Raw genomic sequence first — 22,386 nt, 5'->3', positions numbered from 1 at the left:
CTGTAAGGCAAAGGACGGACATTGCTATAAAATCTGGGGTCAAAAGATTCATACGGAAGTTGTTTTAATAGGCTTTGTAGTCATTATATCCTTATACGGCTGCACAATATTAAAGCATGCAGGGTGTTTCCTTAAAAATAAAAACTATACTGGACTTGCGAGAATCACCCTGCAAATTTAAATTTATGTTTATTAACCGCAAATTTATATTATATTTTTTTAAGTAAGGACACAAAAAATTTTATTCTACAAGGGATTTGTATACACGCTGTATATATATATATATATATGTATATATATATATATATATATATATATATATATATATATATATATATATATTAATGTGATATTAAAAGTCAGAGGTGCGCCAAACAATTAATTAGCTAATTAATTAATTAATTAAACTTATTTAAATGATGCAATTATGATTTTATCACACTATTTAATTCTCTTATCTCAGGGTTATATTCGTGCTTCAATATCTATGCTTTATATATGATAGGTAAGGTCTAAGGAATACCGGAATAATAAACATATATGATACAAACTTATATATTGAAATAAAATTCACACTCAAATATCTTCAACAAAAAATATCTCATATAATGATTATCAAAATTTTGTTCTACGTACGTGAACCTTTAAAAATTAATGTTATATAGTATATAAATTAAAATTTCAAATCAAATTTGTTGTTCTATATCTCCTAATAAATATTTCTATCTTTTCTGAAGCAATAAAAAAAAACTTTGTTGATAAAGAAAAACTGACGAATGGTAAAAAAAATCTCTCTGATGATAAGTTGTCCAAATCCTTGTTCCTTGTATCCTACACTATCTATTCTTAGCAGTTCCCTAGGTAATCAGCAATCTTACAACAAATTATTGCGAGCCTCTCGTGTTCAATAATCTCCTTCAGATGCACGTATCGTTCAAAAAATGCTAGCCTCTTCTCCTCTCGATAAACTGAATCTCTCGTTCCGGCCTGACAGTGACTCTTGGAATATATAAGTAGAAAAGTATAACTTACAATATTTTTCTGGATCAGCTTCCGTCAGATACACTAACTCCAAGAAAACTCACAAACATTAACTTCTAATGCTTACTATCACTTGGGAACCACCAGAGAACAACGACTGTTCACCTTGCACCTTTGGAAAACAACTGATTATCTGTTCTCCCTCAAAAATCTAGCTAAACTCTCATTCCTACATACCAATCCCACTTTTTTCAATCTCCTCCAATCAAAGTTCATCATACGTATCCCCTTCTCTTCATTTAGATAACGAACAACAATTTTAACTACAATTATAAATTTCCTAAAAATTATTAACATGCTAATCGTTTTTACAAATTCTTAAAAATTAACGGAGAACTATACATTTTAAATATTTGAATTCTATTGTCTTATTCACAGTATCGGCGTACAAGTCTATTTGGAAAATCCACTCGCATTATTCCATTATTTCACTACGTTCACTCAAATATATTTTACAAAGAAAATAATTTATGCGTATCTTTAAATTTTGTTTACTACAGGTAATCCAAAGATAATGGACTTTCATTTCTTCGAAATATCTTTTATAGTTTATCAGTTGAAATATTTTGAATTAATATATTTTATACTTTGAAATATATTAAGAGCAAACCAATATTATTTTCAATTTTAGATAGCACAACAATATATATATTGTTTTGATGCGAAAATGTAGAAAAATTAAATACGACGATAATTTTATAGCAGGTTTATTTTTTGTTATAGCGATGTGTCAATACTTACATTGTAGCATAATAAATTTCTTGTTTTTAAATATTAGCATAATAAATTTGTTTTAAACGCAAGTATAAAAATTTTTTAGTACACTCCTGGCTATATATAAATTTTGTTGTTTTTTGTTTACCCTCAAACTCCCCAAGAAAGAATTCGGCGATGAAGTTAAATATGATTATTTTATGTATTTGTAAGTGTTAGTTTTGAACTGGAAATGTAAAGGTTATTTAGCGAGATAGTCAAAGTGGTTTAAAACAAAAATTTTGGGTTGTTTGGTTTGGAGAACGGTGGAGAGGTAAGACGAAAAAACTGGCCCCAGCCGATATTGAGGTCGAAGGGAATTGGAGTCACGTTAAAAAGGGTAACGAGAGTGGAGAGACGTTGTTATGTAGTTTGCAGAAGTCGGCAAAATTTCTTGAAAACAGTAATTTTGTCTATGTAATATGTCAGTTTAGAAAGAGTAATCACTATTTTTGTAAGTACCTAAGGGTTTTGTGTCGTGTACAACAAATTTGGAAAATGCCCACGTGTTCCAGTTTTAGGTTTGCATTTAGTGTCACTTCAACCTCATTTTGTTTGTCCCTGGTCGTCGTTGCAGACTATAGAAGCAGTTTCTTTTTGTTGCTGTTCAGAGATTTTCCATCCAGTTTCTACCCCTAGAAATGTTAGTAAGTCCAGTTTACAACTCAAGTGCATTTTAGTGAAAATCAAGGTAACTTTTTTTGTGTTTAAACTTTCAAAGCAAAAATAGACAGTTTTTTTTCTTCTAATAATTGCTTTCGTTAAAATTTAAGAATCTGTAATAATTAAAATTCTATGTATTAGGGCGTGGCCATAGATGTCATAATTATTCTCTGTCTTACAATGTTATGTTAGCAATGCCAGCTGGCAACTAGCTTTATTATTTTTATCATTAATTTATTTTGGTGTTTTAAAGAAAGTTAACCTCTTTATGAATAGTTTCATTAAAAAGATAATTCTTTATTTGTAATAATATTATTTCTGCCACATGTTTATAGTCCATTAACTATTTTTTGTAAGGTTTGTAGAATCTCCCGAGTTTTTAAATGAATAGGACACAAGACATGTAAGTTTTTCTTTGTTAAACAATGGAGATATGATTTTTTTTTTAAATAGTAAAGAATCCTATGAAATTTGCTAAATGTGTCTAGCATCATTCATAGGGCAAGTTTAATAGTTTAAATAATTAGCCTCAGGGATAAATAAATTAAATAACTTTTAAACTATTTGACCGATCGGGATAAAATTTCGGACAAATTTAAAAGACGGTAATTCCTCGATGTTCAGATGTATTAATATTATTTTATTTTGTTAATAAAAAAATTAATAAAACCTATAAATTAATGCAAAAAAACCTATTTTTGCAAATATCTCCGTAAACTATTCATCAATTTTAATTGAAAAAACGGGAAAATAAATATATTCTTGATATAAAAAAATGAAATAAATATTGTTTATTTAAAATATAAATAAATATAAATGAAAGATTTACGTTTTATCAATTTGAATATAATCAAAGAAAACGATGTTTTTTTTTATTTCAGTAAAACATGTCATTGTCATTTAAATACAAACATATTATAATAGCTTTAAAATATATTAAACGTATATCTATAAATATATTAACCGCAGGAGATTTATTTGTTTTTTTATTAGCAAACTTTTCCACAAAAATAGTATTAATAATACTATATTTTTTTATGCATTATCTAATAATTTTAAGTCAAAGTACAAAGCATAGATCAGACTTAGTGAATTTTACGGCGCAAGAAAAATAAATATACATACAATAGTAAGATGAATAAGAAAGAACATTTTGACAATATTTTCTGATTTTACCTCTCGATATCAAAAATATGCAGTAAAGGCGCATATATTGATGTTAATATTTTGTTATAGACGAAATAATTTATATACATTGACAAATATTACCCATTTAATTTATCGTTCATCAAAACCACAAAAGAGGGCAAAGCTATCGAATCAGATGATGTGCCCATGTACTTGCCCAGAGATGCATAAATATGAATCAGGACAGGTTTTGTACATTTTGAAAAGGCATTTGATATGGTTCAACATGAAAAGCTTGAAGATATTGTAAAAAGCAAAAATATTTACAGTCATGATATACAAAATATATCTTATCTATATTGGAATCAAACTGCCAAGGTACCACAACCAGAGTACCAGAGATATCAAAATACAGAGAGGAGCCCGCCAGGGTTGCGTGCTGTCACCACCACTCTTCAATGTCTACAGTAAAGCGGTATTTAAACAAGCGGTCTCTGATTCAATAGCCCGGACAGGGAAAGATTGGTTTTTTACGGTTTTCCAATCTCACTACCAAATGATACCTATCCGTCCCTGAGGAAATGGCCGCAACTATTTTCTCAACTGAACTGGTAAATGCTGGAACTCCGACGAGGCCTGGCCGTTAGCTAAGCGTCCAATAATAAGAAATAGAGTGGAATACACTAGTTCTGAAGTTGGTAGCAAACGCACAAACGGCTTGGAGGAACAATGGTTATTGGAAAATACGGTTTTTTGTCTTTGCCGACTCACACACATTCACACTCAAACATATTCACACAATTCACACTCACACAAACCCAACAGTGAAAGGGGTCCTCTTTCTCCTACCGAAGCATCCTCGTCACCGGGACCACCGGCCGTCCGCAGACCACTTTACTTAACACGCCGTCTGCGGTCGGACAGGGAAAATCTACCACACTGGGCAAACTGCGACAAGTCGCCTCTCGAGCTGAGGGCCAAGCCGTTTGCGAACACACCCGTCGGCAAAATTTCAGTGCAATACACTTGTTTTGAAGTCGGGTGTGGACACAAAAATAACTCAGGAACAATAGAAACTAGAGACTCGACTCTGTCGCATCTAGCTCAAAAAACACACAAGTCTCTCGCCTCTGATTCGAATAGTGACTCCATCTCGACAGCCTCCAAGATACTCCACCAGAAGAACACAAGTACCCCGGCGGGCTTTCGGACTGTGTTGCTTTTCGTACCACCACTACATATTCAATTCTAGCCTGTAGAGGATCAAATGAACCTAAACGGGTACTTTAAGTTCATTCCTTTTCGTAATAAAGCACCACCTAACCCTTTCCTACAAATAAACATTGAAGAAGAAGATTCAATAGAATGTATATCTATCAATGGAGAAGTTTTGAATAACTTGCGTTTTGCAGACGATACAGTAATAATGACGGATAACAACAATAATTTACAGAACGTAATGCAACGACTATTGATTGCTGTCATGAATACGGACTAAGGATAAATTTGAAAAACACTTAAAACATGATCATGACTAAATCAGCAGATGCAAATATCCAATTGATTGTTGAGGATACTGTAATTGAAAGTGTGGATACCTATAAATACTAAGGAACATAGATAACATCAAAATGTGGACCAAACCAAAGAAATTAAGATATGTATTGAAATAGCACGTGCATCATTCGATAAACTTAAAAATTTTCTTTGTTGTCAGGACACAAGGTTAAGACTACGCCTATGAACGCTTTGGGGTTACGTATTCACTACTCTTCTTTATGGCTTGGAAGCATGGACATTAAAACAAGTACATCTGAATAAGTTGGCCGCCTTTGAATTTGGGTGTAGCAGAAGAATCCTAACTCGAATCCTAATTTGGGTGTCATACTAACAGAAGTTACTAGAAGAATAGGAAATGAAGCTGAAATATTATTGACTTTGAAAAGATGAACACTTGAGGACTTAGGCCATGTTGTAGCTTATTATGCAACGCAAAATTCGAGCAAAGCGAAATTTGAGAAGACAAAAAATATCGTAGCTTAAGAACTTGAGGAAATGGTTTGAATGCAGTACTGCAAAACTATTTATACCGGCAGTCAACAGGGTCCGCATACCCATGATGATTTCCAACCTTTGATAGAAGATGGAACTTAAAGAAGAATATATTCTTTTTAGCATGTAGCCGTATATACACTATGTTTATTTGAAAAGAGTTAAACCTTCATCAACTAACCTATATGTGTCCAGTGCTGAACATAGGCTTCCTGTAAAATTTTCTACCTATTTCTATCTAGAGCTTTGATTTCATTTGTAGTGATTCGCTCTATATCATCCTATCGGTAGTCGTCCTCTGTTTCGATATGCCTCTTGTCTTGGTCGCCATTCCAAAATATTTCTGGTCCATCTATCATCCGTCAATCTGGCAACATACCCGGCACAATACCACTAACCTTGGCTATTTTTTAACTGCATCCGTGACTTCTGTTCTTCTTCCTTTTTCTAGGTTTAGTACTTTCATCTTTGAACTGAATATACTTTGAACATTGATCTTTCCATAGCATGTGGAGTAACTCTTTTTTTATTAATTTATTGTTACTTTTCTTAGAGTTAGTGTTTGTGTACCATATCTAAGCACCGGTAAAATACAGTGTTGACAAATCCTTGTACAATCCTGAATGAATTAATAATAATATGTGTATGTAATTACGTTTCTAAAGATTCTAAACCAAGGCTAAAACAATCTTTGTCGATTTTCGTACATACCTATATATCCATTTTAGGTAGGACTTTTTTTTCTTTAACTTCTTCACTTTCCTCCGTCCACCATATACTTTTACGTCTGCTCTACCGGTTTTCCTAAGGCCTCGCCGGCAGCCGAGTATATTGCTTCCTTTATGTGTCTGTATATACAGATTGAACGAATTTAAAACGGAACATACGAAATCAATGTATTTCGGCTCAACTCCGCTCTAGGTGGTTGGCCAACAAAAGGTTGTCAAATAATTATATTATAAAAATCCAATACTTCAGCGGGCTACTGGATTCGGAACTCATTCAAGAACAAGTCAAAACTCCACCCAAATAGGTTGCCTAGAATCACTGAAAAACTAGACTTAAAAAGCAGTTATTATGCTGTCAATCCACTTATCGCTGCCTTATAGTCCAAGAGATAGGGCCGAATTTATAATGTTAACTATTAAATATTTTTGGTATAACAAATAGTAATTTTACTTATTTTTTATTACAATAAAAAGGTTTTTAAATTTACATTGCATAAATAATGATTGTTCAGATATAAAAAAAATTTGATTTATTATTACATTAATAATCAAATACAAAATATATTATTTCTATTTATCAATAGGTAAAATTCAAATTGTAGAATTCCTTTAACATTTTATAAATAATTATTAATAAAAATCAATTTAATAGTGGAATTATCAATTTTTTAAGTTTTGAAATTTACTTTGTAGATATTTTCAATATTTTTTTGACGTGACAACGTCTTAAATTAGGTTGTGGCTCGGAGTCATTCATGAAAAAGTGTAACGCCCGCTCACGTCTGTTACAGTGAGTCACCGAACGAGAGAGAGGCCCGCCGGACCGGCGAATGCCTTGCGTCTCTCTCCCACTCAAACATGATCGGTCCGCTGCGCGCGCAGCACTAGAGAATTAGGCGCGTTGAATCGGTGCGTGCTTCCGTGCTTGTGTCTCTGTCTTTCTCGAGCGTTCTTGGCGTTCAAGACACATTACAGCAGAAACACTTCCTTTCATTTCATATTTCTCCTATCATCGTCCTATCCTCAACAAAATCACTCAAATAGAAATTAGTTAAGTTTAAGTTTACATGTACAATGTTTTAGTAAACAAAATATATTTCTATAGTTAAAATTTGTGCAATTCTTATTTTCATTCAATTCCTTGTTCCTATTGTGCAATTTAATAATATTCATATCAATAAATATTCTACCGAGAAAAAGACATTGTCACGTAAAATCTTCGCCCGTAAAACCGACTTTACAGGCAACCGATTTTTTTTTTAACTTTCAAGTTGATTGAATTTTTTTCATTAGTTAATTATAATTTTACAAATTCTGTTTGGACATTAATTTTGCATCATTATTATTTTAAAATATTAAAATAATAATGATGCGCGTTCATTTAGATCAGTAATTCTAGACGCATGCGCTAAATGTAATAAGTATCAAGATGCTTTTATTCAACTTCGATTTGACTGACTTCGATTGTAATGAAGTTTTTGAAACCTTAGTCACTTATATGGAACAGGACTGACGAGAACAATTCCAAAAAGAAAAGTAAACGATGTCAGATTTTTACTATTTAACCGGCAGTATAAGTTGCATGATGTGAACGAGCCTTAAAAAAAAACTAAAAAATTTCGATGCTTCAAGCTTACCACCATGTCAAGATGAATTACACCAACATCTACTGCGAGCTCATTATATTTCAAATATTTGGACAAATGCTCATAAAAAAGTACCAACAGAATTGATTGTTGAAGAACATGGTTGGGAGTTTGAAGATGAAACATATAAATTCAAATGGTTTAGTGGACCTCAGATGCCAGAATCAGTTCGAGAAGTAGTGATTGAAAATGAAGCAGATAATGAATGTGATATTATTGAAAGTAAAAGTGACGAAGATTATGAATGTGATAACATCAATGAGAGTGAGAAAAATGACGAAGTTTTTCTAAATTTTTTTTTTCTTATCGGAAAAATCGTTTGAAAATTTTTGGAAAAAAATCATGGTATAACTTACAGAAAATTGAAAGGATTCTACAAATTAGATTTTACCTCAAAAAATTACGAAAATTTTCATTTACGGAAATTTTTTTGGAAAATTTTGAGGAAAACTCTACTTGACGCTTCTCAGAATAGTAACAGCAGTGAGCATACAAATTTTCAAATCAATCGGTATAAAAATATCATAATAAAATCAGTTTTAAAATTGTTACCGAGACCTAAAATGCGCAGGCAAGTGGTACATTTGACCCCGTTTTGTGGCTCTCTGTACCAACCCAGCTGTCCGCTCTTTTGGATTTAGAGTTTTTAGGGGCTAAATAATAAGCCATGAAAATGGCGGACATATTACTTATCGTTAATTTTTCCCCAAAAAATTGCAACTTCACCCCTGTCCGCCACCCCTTATGTATCCACTCTCGCGTCCGCCCTTTGGGATTTCGTCTAGTTATACCAAGATCTTACTCTGGGCAAATTTTCAGCCATATTATCGATCGTTAATTTTTCCGAAAAAAATTTCAACTTCATCCCTGTATAGCCACCCCCTGTACCACGAGGGACGTCCGCCTGTAAGGCAAAGTCTTAACCCAGATACAATGAATATATTCCAATAGAGAAATGTCATATTACTGATCAGTTCAAAATTTCGGCTCTATCTCTCCGACTATTAGGCAAACTCCTCTTTCCTTTAAAGGAGACAGATAGTTGAACGATATTTTATACAATGTCTATCACCGGGTATGTATTTATTTTTGTCCAAGTTTTATATTGGTCCACTATTTCAAATGCAGTTCAAACAGACATATATTAAATTGTATGTTCCGTTTTAAATTGGTTCAATCTGTATATACCCTTCTTCCACGTCTTCGTATCGGCTTTTCAATAATATTCATTCGTTAATCTTTCTTTTGCTCTTTTTCTTGATTCTTGATTCTTCTTATTCTTGATTATAATTAAGGTCGAATTATATTCGCCTAATTCCGCTTATGTTGCATTTTTAGATAATTGTGAATTTTAATCCTTTTATTGGCATTTGTATGGATTTTGACTCCTTTTAAAATTTAGGTACGCTGGTTTATAAATTTTATTGAGGTAAAAATTGGGATTTTTACTAAATAACTTTTTAATCATAAGGTAATTTATTTATTGTATCTAAATGACCACGTAATTAAAAAATATATAAATCAAATTTATATTTGATGCTTGGTGGTATTGAAGTAACCCTTGAACCTGTAGTTTTAAAAAAATTTACCATTACTAGCATATTCATAGTAACAGGATAATAAATTTCCAATGTTTACATTCACTCGGCGTACCCTTTTTGAAATACAAATTGTAAATTTAAACTCTTGATTATTATGACATTGTACACGTACAATTATACTTATTATCTACAAGCTAATGAGGTAGCTTATAATATCTTCTGGGTAGGATACGAAACAAAACATTTTACAGCTGTTATGTACGGCTTTAAGTATGTTTTTAATAGCCAGTGTTTTTTTGTATAAAATGTTATTATCAACAAGTGCGGAAAGTGTCTTAGACTGGATTAGGTTAGTTAACTCTTTCTATTAATTTCTCATTCTTGGATCGTTTTCTAAAGCATTTTGCAAATGTTTTTCCTCGCCTTTGATAATGCTGGTTTTATACATTGGACATACATATACACATACACAAAAGCTTCCTTAAATTTAATCGGTTACCTATATCTGTAAAAAATGTACTAGTCTCAATAATTTCAAAATGTTACTTAAACAGCATATCTAAAATTTATATCATGAATGTGTTGCTTGTGTGAGTCCATTTCAAAAGGTAAAAGAAATAATAAATTAGACTTACTCACAATCAATTTAATTTAACTAATCAGACGACCGGTTTCGCTTTCTACAATATGCAAAGCATCTTCAGGTCACGATACAAAGTTAAATAAATGCTGAAAATAACAAACCCATATTAGGGTGTTGTCTAATAAAGATAAAACAAAGATAGGTGATATAAATTATATAAATTACAGTAATTATGGCCAATATTACGTGTCTGTGGTTTTTCAAAATGAATAAAATGTTTAAGCAGACAAGGTAAAACACACAAATTACACACGGTACTCTATTAATTGATGGTTGAAAGTACATGGTTCAAACTATCTTGTATTGTTGATTGGAGAACTCAAGTCAACTATTGTAACTGTTTAACAGTAAACGGGGAAGTTCTTGAGGAGACAGATTTTATCCAATGAAGTAGAGATAGGTAAATGTAATTGTTTGTTTGATGAAAGTAATGTTCTATACCATTAAGTTCTTTAAAGTTATTTATATTTATTCTGGAGATATATGTATGAAATGTGTGTTATTTATTGAGATTTTTATTTTTGTTTTGGAAGGTGACAGTTGTGAGACAATGAATAAGAATAGATATATAAATTGTGTGGGTGTGCAATTATATTAGCTTGTAATTATCAAATTTCTTTGATAAAGTTATGTTGCAATATGTGGCAAATTGTTGCATACACATATATACATATTGCAACATAACTTTATCAAAGAAATTTGATAATTACAAGCTGATATAATTGCACACCCACACAATTTGTACATCTATTCTTATTCATTGTCTCACAACTGTCACCTTCCAAAACAAAAATAAAAATCTTAATAAATAACACACATTTCATAAATATATCTTCAGAATAAATATAAATAACTTTAAAGAACTTAATGGTATAGAACATTACTTTCATCAAACAAACAATTACATTTACCTATCTCTACTGCATTGGATAAAATCTGTCTCCTCAAGAACTTCCCCGTTTACTGTTAAACAGTTACAATAGTTGACTTGAGTTCTCCATTCAACAATACAAGATAGTTTGAACCATGTTCTTTCAACCATCAATTAATAGAGTACCGGCATGTAAGTAATGTTTTATTTATTTGTTTATTTATTAATTCATTACAGTTTAATAGACTATTTTACCAATTTGTGGGTTTTACCTTGTCTGCTTAAACATTTTATTCATTTTGAAAAACCACAGATACGTAATATTGGCATAATTACTGTAATTTATATAATTTATATCACCTATCTTTGTTTTATCTTTATTAGACAACACCCTAATATGGGTTTATTATTTTCAGCATTTATTTAACTTTGTATCGTGACCTGAAGATGCTTTGCATTATTAAATTAAATTGATTGTAAGTCTAATTTATTATTTCTTTTACCTTTCTAAAATTTATAGAGTACTTTCTTTATAGTGTATGTATATTAGGTTTTTTCTACTTAAATAAAGATCTATCTAACTATCTATCTATCTATCTATCTACATAAGAAATAATAGATATTTTCATCTATGTTCGTTTGTAAGTTACATAGTCGTTTGTGTAAAATCCCTCCAAATTTTTTTATGATGTTTAAGAAGTTACTTGATTATTTAGATATCTTGCTTTTTTAGATGTCTAAGACATTTCATTAAATTTTGTTTCTTAAAATATGTATATATAAGTAATTCGCAAAACAATCGCCAGCCAGAGTTTTCTAATCGCAGTCGTAAAAAATTAAAAGTCGATCTATCACTTTGGAGTATCAATTTATGAGTGAATAGAGCCGGACCATTGATAACTAGTAGAATTAGAGATAGCATTAATGTAGGCATTTCACTGAGCATTACTGAAAGATGTAAATACATTTGAAAACCTGAAAATCAAATACCGAGTGAGATACAGGTCCTAAAAGTGAGAAAATTATAACCACCCACGAGTAAATCCAAAAACCGGTAAATCTCAATGAGCATTAGTTATTATTAATTGTGTACTATATTTTTTTACGAACTATTTACCATAGTGGAGTTTTAATTCTTGGTATTCTAATTTCCAAACCAGAACTGGAACGTTAAGTGATGGTGTCTAGTCTAGTAGACTGTCGCCAGAGCGGCCAATCAGAGAGAAGATTGTGATTTTGGCAAGCCAATAACAAACAGTTTTATTAACTATGTTTTTATTGGCTTTTTGACGGAAGATCGCTGCGAGATGCAATCAAGAAATGCATAAAAAGGCAGTTAGGGAAAGACAGGTTGTCTTAAAGCTATTTCAGATCGTGTCGTACTGACACAGCGTTCCACTACACCACTGATGCGATGGTTAGGAGTAAATAAAAGGCCCACGTGGACTTATAATTACTCCCAGATCAGTGGCCGAGCTAAAGTAGCACTTCGTCGCCAAACCATTCTACAGAAATAAATCGAAGTCCTTACGGGACTTAAGATTATTTCACTTGAGGTGGCGTTATGAAGTGAAGGGCCGTCGAAGAGTCAACACTCTGTCGACGTTCCTATACCGCAATGAGTGTGAACCCGGTCACACGTTGAGGCCTGAAGGGCCATGTCTGTGAGATTCAAGACCTCCACCGTGCTCAGAATACTAGACAATTATTCATGTACGATAAATATATATATATATATATATATATATATATATATATATATGGTTTCAGTTGTTTTCCGGGTTTGACTCCGCGTTAAATATTTTTGGTTTTTAGAAAAACCATTGTTTTGACGACGTTTCGGCAAGGTCACACTTGCCATTGTCAAGTCAGATTCTGCTTCGTCTTGATGTTACAGGCGAACTGATTTCTCGGTCGCTGCACGCTGAGTTTAAATATCTTGTTGCGCTTCTTGTCATTGGTCCTGTGCGCAGAGTGGGCGTGGTCTTCTTCGCTATTTTAATTTTTACGTTTTTCTGCAGAATTGTTTTCCACGTATTTGGGAGTCTTTGGGCATCATCTCTGGTGTTTAAATTTTTCGGATGTTTTTCGATCTCTATGGCTTCTCTGATTACACGTTTGGCCTTATTTTCGATGTTGGCTAGCATTGTTGTTCCATTTAAGTCTATTTTATGTCCTGTGTTTATGACATGTTGTGCTAGGGATGAAGTTTTTTCTTTTCTTTCGATGGCGTTTCGATGTTCTTCGCGTCTAACCTGTATCCTTCGATTTGTTTGTCCGATGTACGATTTATCGCAGTCTTCACACGGGATCCTGTATACGCCTTGATTTTCTAATGCAACTTTTGTTTTTGCTGATGGTAATATGGTTGCTATTTTTCTGTCGGTGTTAAAAATAGTTTCTATTTTGTTTTTTCTTAGAACTCTGCTGATTTTGTCTGTCGTACCCTTTATATAGGGCAGGATAGTTTTACCGACTGGTTTTTCTTCTTTTTCTGGATCTTTGTTGTTGTTTCGGGATTTATGTGCTTTTTCAATCATGAACATGGAGAAACCATTTTTTCTTAGGCTTGTTTTGACTTTGTGCATTTCTTCATTCTTATGGTCCTCATCTGCCAGTTTCTCAGATCTTGTTATTAAAGTTTTTATTACCGAATTTAATTGTGCAGGATGATGGTGTGAGTCTGCGTGTAAGTACCTGTCAGTATGGGTTGGTTTTCGGTATACTGTATGTCCTATGCTTCCATCTTCTTTCTTAATAACTAACACATCTAGGAATGGAAGTTGTTGGTTATTCTCCCGTTCCATGGTAAACTGTATTTTTGGATGGATATTGTTAATGTGTTGTAGAAATTTATTAAGTTTCTCTTCTCCGTGCGTCCAGATAATAAATGTGTCGTCAACATACCTAAGCCACAGTTTGGGTTTATGCTCTGCTGTTTCTATTGCTTTTGATTCCATATCTTGCATAAAAAGGTTGGCTATTACGGGGGACAGTGGTGAACCCATCGGTGCTCCTTCGACTTGTTTGTACCTCTGGTCCTTGTAGATGAAGTAGGTGTTGTTTAAGCAATGCCTCGTTAAGTTTAGTGTATCCTGTGGTATTGGATATTTTCTAGAAAATATCCAATACCACAGGATACACTAAACTTAACGAGGCATTGCTTAAACAACACCTACTTCATCTACAAGGACCAGAGGTACAAACAAGTCGAAGGAGCACCGATGGGTTCACCACTGTCCCCCGTAATAGCCAACCTTTTTATGCAAGATATGGAATCAAAAGCAATAGAAACAGCAGAGCATAAACCCAAACTGTGGCTTAGGTATGTTGACGACACATTTATTATCTGGACGCACGGAGAAGAGAAACTTAATAAATTTCTACAACACATTAACAATATCCATCCAAAAATACAATTTACCATGGAACGGGAGAATAACCAACAACTTCCATTCCTAGATGTGTTAGTTATTAAGAAAGAAGATGGAAGCATAGGACATACAGTATACCGAAAACCAACCCATACTGACAGGTACTTACACGCAGACTCACACCATCATCCTGCACAATTAAATTCGGTAATAAAAACCTTAATAACAAGATCTGAGAAACTGGCAGATGAGGACCATAAGAATGAAGAAATGCACAAAGTCAAAACAAGCCTAAGAAAAAATGGTTTCTCCATGTTCATGATTGAAAAAGCACATAAATCCCGAAACAACAACAAAGATCCAGAAAAAGAAGAAAAACCAGTCGGTAAAACTATCCTGCCCTATATAAAGGGTACGACAGACAAAATCAGCAGAGTTCTAAGAAAAAACAAAATAGAAACTATTTTTAACACCGACAGAAAAATAGCAACCATATTACCATCAGCAAAAACAAAAGTTGCATTAGAAAATCAAGGCGTATACAGGATCCCGTGTGAAGACTGCGATAAATCGTACATCGGACAAACAAATCGAAGGATACAGGTTAGACGCGAAGAACATCGAAACGCCATCGAAAGAAAAGAAAAAACTTCATCCCTAGCACAACATGTCATAAACACAGGACATAAAATAGACTTAAATGGAACAACAATGCTAGCCAACATCGAAAATAAGGCCAAACGTGTAATCAGAGAAGCCATAGAGATCGAAAAACATCCGAAAAATTTAAACACCAGAGATGATGCCCAAAGACTCCCAAATACGTGGAAAACAATTCTGCAGAAAAACGTAAAAATTAAAATAGCGAAGAAGACCACGCCCACTCTGCGCACAGGACCAATGACAAGAAGCGCAACAAGATATTTAAACTCAGCGTGCAGCGACCGAGAAATCAGTTCGCCTGTAACATCAAGACGAAGCAGAATCTGACTTGACAATGGCAAGTGTGACCTTGCCGAAACGTCGTCAAAACAATGGTTTTTCTAAAAACCAAAAATATTTAACGCGGAGTCAAACCCGGAAAACAACTGAAACCACATATAGCTCCCGCGGAAATTTCAAATTCAATATATATATATATATATATACTATTCACATAAGAAACTCGAACTGTTAAAGTATTGCCGGTGGCACCTTGCTGACTACAGAGCCTCCGGTAATCTTCTCGCCGAATCGAAGTCAAAAACACATAACTCCACGACCAAGAGGATGGAAAAAACTTTCGCTTCTCTTCCAGAGCGGCGGTCAGAACTTATTATGAATCTCCGAATGCATCGGAGCATGAACCGACCGTATGACAAGGCTGTCTAATTAGTCCAGTAACTTGGGAAAAAAATACCTCCCAATTTTGTCTGACGGCATGAATTTAGCTGATAATTTTAATTTACGCTTATCTTACCCTCCTTTGCAAAAGTTATATATGGATGAAGTAAGCCTTTTATTTATGAGGGGTTAAAACTACCCCTGTAGGTAAGTGGAAAAAATACTAAAACAGTGTAAAATATTGAATTAAGTAAAATAAACATATTCATTAATGTATGTATAATATATAATTTATGTATAATAATATATGTACTTTAATACAAATTTTATGACAAAATACAGAAAAAATGCCTCTATAATTAGCAAATCAGTTTTTTTAATCGATCATTATTTAATACATGTACGAAAAGAAACAACGAACGACGTCTTTATGTAGTATGTAAGAGTGATACACGCTCCAAATCATTTAAAGACAATACATATTATTTTATACATTTTCCAAAGCCTTTATTTCTCTATAAGCAATGTTAATTTTTTATTAAATAAAAAATATTTATTTAATAAATATTTCTTAATAATAAACTAATGACGTATGAAGTATAATATATATTATTAATATAAAATTAGTAGTAGTTTTTGTGGGTAGATGGCGCTGTGGTTTTCATTACGGAAAGACAGACAGAGTAAGCAAATTATAATATTGATATTTCCAACTCCCCTGAAACATAAGAATTTTTCTTTCCCTAGCTGGTCATTAGCTATAAAATCTCAAAAAGCAGATACTACATAATTTTAGTAATATATAAAATATACTATTTAAAACATATAAAAGTATACTTAGTGTATAAAAAGATCATTCAAACAATTTTACGATTATCTGTTTGTCACACCTATGACCCTACAAAAAGATAATTCACTTATGCAAATAATATTATAGTAAGAATGTCTGTCTGAATATTCTAAACGTTAAGTGACCAGTATCTGAGTGTAGAATAGTGAAAAGCGATGGAATCCATTGAGTCGGGTAATTTATTTTTTTAAGTATAAGTTCAAGTTTTGTTAAGATTGCTACGCTAACAATCTAATTATAAATTAATATTTTGGTATATTTTTGTTAATAATAATTGAAATTAAAAAGTTGTTTTTTTAATAGTTGATTTTCTGTATCTTATCGACCGTCTAATAAGTAAAAGCAATGAGAGGCATATCAGGTTTTTGGTCAAAAAATGAAACGATTCTATTATCTCGTCAAACTCGATATTTCGCTAATGTTTATTAGCTTCCCCAGAGTGCACTAAAATTATTATTAAAAACAATTAATAAATAGAGCATACTTACAAACAAATAAAAATTCACAAAGTGGAATCATTAATACAAACCAGCATATCACAGGTCTTTAACAATTACACTAAATTTACACCAATTACACCAATTTTAAAATACATTAACATTTTTTTGCTAAATATTAAAGCCTAAATAAAATTATAAAGAGGTATATGTTATTTTTGACGTTACTATAAAGTGTTTAAAATGTTACACATGATTACTAGTGTCTTAGACTGATTTTGACATACATAGATTTTTACATACATAAATTCGAGTTAAACGAAGTATCTACATTGGTTAATAGAAGCATTAACTATTACACATTTATTTGTACACGCACTGATGTTTATATTTGGTTGTATATTCCCATTGATTTAAAAAAGTCACAACTGACGAATAGACACAGTTTTCTTCTAGACACTCGCGTAGTGTTGTCGGTAGGTTACACTTTCTTTTTTATATCTACCAGCTATTTCCTTAATTCTCCCGTATATGTTAAAACTGCCATGTTGTTTTTCTAATCTTTCTATTTCTGCGGATTTTTCTGATAGCCACAATTCTTTCGCTTCTTTGATTTTTTGTTTGATTCTTTAATTTACACTTTTTATTGTTATTCGTTTTTATTCGTGTATTTCATCCTTTCCGATATCACTCTTTTTGACTTTATTTCTTATGCTATACATTATTTGCTTTTAGAGGGATGTATCGCATCATCATCATCATTCAATCTTCGCTTATCCACTGCTGGACATAGATCTCCCTCATAATTTTCCATCTGTTTCGATCTTGTGCCTCTTGCATCCAATTCCTATGACAACGTTTTAGATCGTCAGTTCAACGTGTTGGTGGACGACCTCTTTTTGACTTTATTTCTTATGCTATACATTATTTGCTTTTAGAGGGATGTATCGCATCATCATCATCATTCAATCTTCGCTTATCCACTGCTGGACATAGATCTCCCTCATAATTTTCCATCTGTTTCGATCTTGTGCCTCTTGCATCCAATTCCTATGACAACGTTTTAGATCGTCAGTTCAACGTGTTGGTGGACGACCTCTGCTTCGGTAGGCATCATCTCTTGGTCTTCATTCAGTATCCGCTTTGTCCATCTATTATCTGTCATTCGAGCCACGTGACCTGCCCAGTTCCATTTCAGTGTTTCTACTCTCTCTACTGCATCAGCCACTCCTGTTCTTTGTCGTAGCTGGCGATTTGGGATCTTGTCTCGTAGTGAAACGCCCAACATAGCACGCTCCATCGCCCTTTGACACCCACGGATCTTTTGAACTGTTTTCCTTGTCATGGTCAACGTTTCCGCACCGTAAGTTACCACTGACAAAACACACTGATTAAACGTTTTTCTTTTAAGGCATATTGGTATATCAGACGATTTGAAAATCTGGTTCAGCTTGCCGAAGGCTGCCCAAGTCAGTCTTATACGACGGAGAAGCTTAACGGTTTGGTTATCTTTTCCTATGCGGATTTCATGACCTAGGTATTTATAGGCCATTACCTGGTCTATGGATCTTGTTCCTACGCATATATCTTCGCTGACTACAAGATTTGTCATCATCTGTGTTTTAGATATATTTATTTTCAATCCCCCTTCTAGCGAGGAAAGGTAGAGCTGATTTAAAAGTTCTTTGGCCTCATCTATTCTATCAGCTATTAGTACAATATCATCTGCAAACCTTAGATGGCTAAGCTTTTCTCCGTTTATGTTTATGCACTTGTCGGTCAGTTTTGCCCTTTTACATATATATTCCAAAAGCGTAGTGAACAGTTTCGGCGATATGGTGTCCCCCTGGCGTACTCCACGTTGTATCGGGAATTTCTGGGTTTGACGATCATCCACTCTAACACTGGCTGTTGCGTTTTGGTATATGTGTTTAATTATATTTATATGCCGATAGTCAATTCGGCATTCTGTCAAGGCTTCCAACATTTTTTGTTGATTAACGGTATCGAATGCCTTTTCATAGTCGACAAATATTAAAGCTAGTGGTTTATTATATTCAGTGCATTTTTCTATAAGATTTTTTATTAGCAGTAGGTGATCGTTTGTTCCATAGCCTTTTCTAAAACCCGCCTGTTCTATGGGCTGATAAAATTCATATACATAAAATGTATCGCATGCACGAATATTATTTGATTTAAATTGGTATTTACGTTAACTATTTTTGAAACAATAATAATCTTGTTTCTAAATTTTGAACGATTTTACGCTATTAATGTTGAATCATTTATTACATTGTCCTACTATTTGGACTATTTATAAAGCAATTAGTTAAACATAGAAAGCGTTGACATTGCTTCTCTGGGTTAATAAATTTTTAATAACTTAGTTATATAAATTTACTTAGAAAACGCAATTTGAAACTAATTTGTTCATAAAATATTGGATATGTTTTTATAATTGTACGTTTAAGCAGTTGGAACAATTCTCTTTCAAGTTATACTTATCTTTATATGGATTTATCTGTTTCGATCTGCGATTATTTCAGGTGTTTTATCTACAGTACAATCAGATAAAACAATGGTAAAAAAATTAACAAAGGATACTAAAGAACACTCCAATTGCCACTTGAAATGATATTGTCACAAAGTATTATTACAAAATAAATTAATGCATTGTCCTGTTTCCTAGTCGTCTTTGTACCCAATAAAAACTAATTTGATATTCTTAAGTATTCGGATATGTAGTATCAAAGTCTTCAATAATATTGTTTTATATCTCTATCAGACACATAAATAAACGCGCGCATACACCACAAATAGAGACTCTCAGGTGCGAAATAAACGCAACTATTTTTATTTGAAAATCCACAAGGAAAATAAATTCCTGCAGCTGACTGTATACCATGTATCACAAAAAGAGGTTTAAATCTTTGTATGTAAAAAAACACAAACGTTTTCGGAATAATAATTCCATCATCAGGTTAAAAGCCTAAAATAAGTGTAAACCATTTAATTAAAGCAAACGTGATTGAAATGTTGACTAAGGTTAAAAAAGCAAAATGGTTATACTTACAGGTTACCATGCCTGGGCCACCAAAATATTAGGGTAAAACCCTTTACAAAAATTAAAGTTACCAAAAAATGTACATGTTAAAAAAGAATTATGGTTAATATTTGATTAGATTTAACTTCAGGCAACATATAACCATGCCTCACGTGAGTACCAGCGTCCGGAGGGTAGACCTCTTCAAACGGACTTTAGCTGGTAACTGATTGACAAGATACCTATGAACGGTGTCGAAAACAGAATGTCAATGCACCATGGAATAGTGTTAGTTATACATAATATTACTGCAGCCAACCGATTCAAAAGCTTTAGTGATGTTAAAAATGATGACAGCAATCCAAGTGTTGGGATTTAAAAATTTTGTTTTTAATTTTTGGATATGAAGGATGTAAAATTACCGATGGAGGCAAAGGTCGTGTTTAAGAGTTATGTTACTCTTTGTCGTATAGAGTGTGGTCTAAAAGGTGTATTTGTGACTGATTAGCTTAGATATATGATATTGCCATTTATGTTGATCACATCTAGGACAAGGTAAAATTGAATTGTACATATTTGTAGCTAACATAAGACCTCATTTTTAAATAAAATTGTTTTTGACTGCTCGTATGGTAAAAGGTTTATATAAGTGGGCCCAATAAATTGAGTAAAGATTAAAAATCTTCCGGCTGAAAAAATTAAAATTAAAACCTATGGGATTAAATTTAGCATGAGAAGGCTGAGCTCCTCAGAGACTTAAAAAGAGTAAAGGTACAGGAAATAACTAAAGAGGGGGGTTTAAGGAAAAAGAAGTGAATTAATCAACAAATTAGAGATAATAGAGGAATGCTGCTTTTGATGCATTTTCTGACGGAGCATATATTCCAATGATCTCGAGGTCGTGCCCTTTCCACGTAATAGATACTCTAATAATTCTCTCATTGATCTGCTCCCAGCTATTTAGGTTTCCTTTTAAGTCTTTTTTTATCAATATTGATACCCCTGCTTGTGCTCTTTTGTCTTTCTCTACTCCACTATAAATATGTATAAAACCTCCTATGTCTTCACTACCTTGGCCTTTTTTCTTTGTTTCGGTAAGAACTGTGATATCTGATTTTATTTTCTTTACTTCTGCCATGATTTCATCTGACTTGGTTCTCCACCCTTGGATATTCCATGTATTTATATTCAAAGTCGTAGTAGAGTAGTAAAGTGTATTGGAAGTCCAATATACACCGGGGTGAGTGAGAGCAGTATACACTTGGGAATGCTCACCCCAACACACGCACACAATTAGGATTAAGGAACAAAAAAAGGAAAGAATTGGGACCCAGGCATATTATAGTTCCGAAGCTCCAAGGAAGTCCACAAAAAACAAAAAAAAAATAAAAACAAAAAAAAAAAAACAAAAAACAAAAAAAAAAAATACAAAAAACGGTCTCTCTATTTAAATCACTCAGATTCATCCATTACTAAATACTTGTCATTATTATCGTAAATTCATTTTTTATTGACCAAATATGGAGGGCCCATCAGGCTCCACATATACCGTTACAACGGACTAGGCCCCTAAGGCGGATCAGGTGAATACTGATATTCTCGCGAAATCCGAGCACTGAGGTCTTGTGCGGCATACAAGGGCTCAGTGGCCGGACCCCACTCGGGTGCTCGACCGGCGAGGAGAACAAAATTTATTTTGCCAAATCGGCGGCCGAGTGACCGAGCACACACTCTTTTCCGAACATAGAGTCGTCAGCCACGGCTGGGGGCTCTATGGTCGGAACACACGCTTTTTCTTTTTGTTTTAGGGACTCAAGTCCCGAAGTCATGATAGAGTAACTTCAATAGAGTCAGTAAAGTAAATAGGGAGAAAAGCCTAGATGTGGCTACCCCTACAGTTAGGTGGCATAACCACAGTAATTAAAAACAGAGGATGTTCCATTACCCAGGACACCTTAAGTAACTTTCAATCACTCAGATCATAAGCCTCCTCACGTAAGTCACACGATGAGGAGGGGTGGAGGAAAAACCTGGGGGTCAGATAGGTACCACTTCGACTAGCGAGGTGAGACCGGTTTGATCTTCGGACATGTGGATCCCATTCTTAGATTGGTATACACATGTTCCTAGGGGCAGGGTTGATCACTGCGTGTGTGTGTGTGTGTGTGAGTAGTAAAGTGTACTACGGATTACCCTAATAGCCACTCGGGGTCGGAAAAAACAAGAATTAGCCAAGAGAGGCCGATGGGAAAGATTAAAGACATTTCACTCAAGACACGTTGAAAAAGAGCAA

At 33.4% G+C, this 22,386-nt stretch overlaps 1 protein-coding gene across 4 annotated transcripts in view; it reads left to right on the top strand.

Moving 5' to 3' along the window:
- LOC140437618 (solute carrier family 41 member 1-like) overlaps positions 1–22,386 on the top strand; it is a 146,321-nt gene that overhangs the window by 43,297 nt on the left and 80,638 nt on the right. The window contains exon 1 of one of the 4 annotated variants that reach the window (XM_072527231.1): positions 16,725–16,787. The exons of the other annotated variants lie outside the window; for them this stretch is intronic. Within the exon in view, the coding sequence (XP_072383332.1) occupies positions 16,769–16,787 (19 nt within the window). The 5' untranslated portion in view covers positions 16,725–16,768. Of the gene's footprint in view, positions 1–16,724; positions 16,788–22,386 lie in introns of those variants that run through there. 4 annotated transcript variants of the gene reach the window in all.

The sequence above is a fragment of the Diabrotica undecimpunctata genome, chromosome 3 (genome assembly GCF_040954645.1).
Source record: "Diabrotica undecimpunctata isolate CICGRU chromosome 3, icDiaUnde3, whole genome shotgun sequence".
NCBI classification, from domain to species: Eukaryota; Metazoa; Arthropoda; class Insecta; order Coleoptera; family Chrysomelidae; genus Diabrotica; species Diabrotica undecimpunctata.
This window is presented reverse-complemented; position numbering and strand designations above follow the sequence as displayed.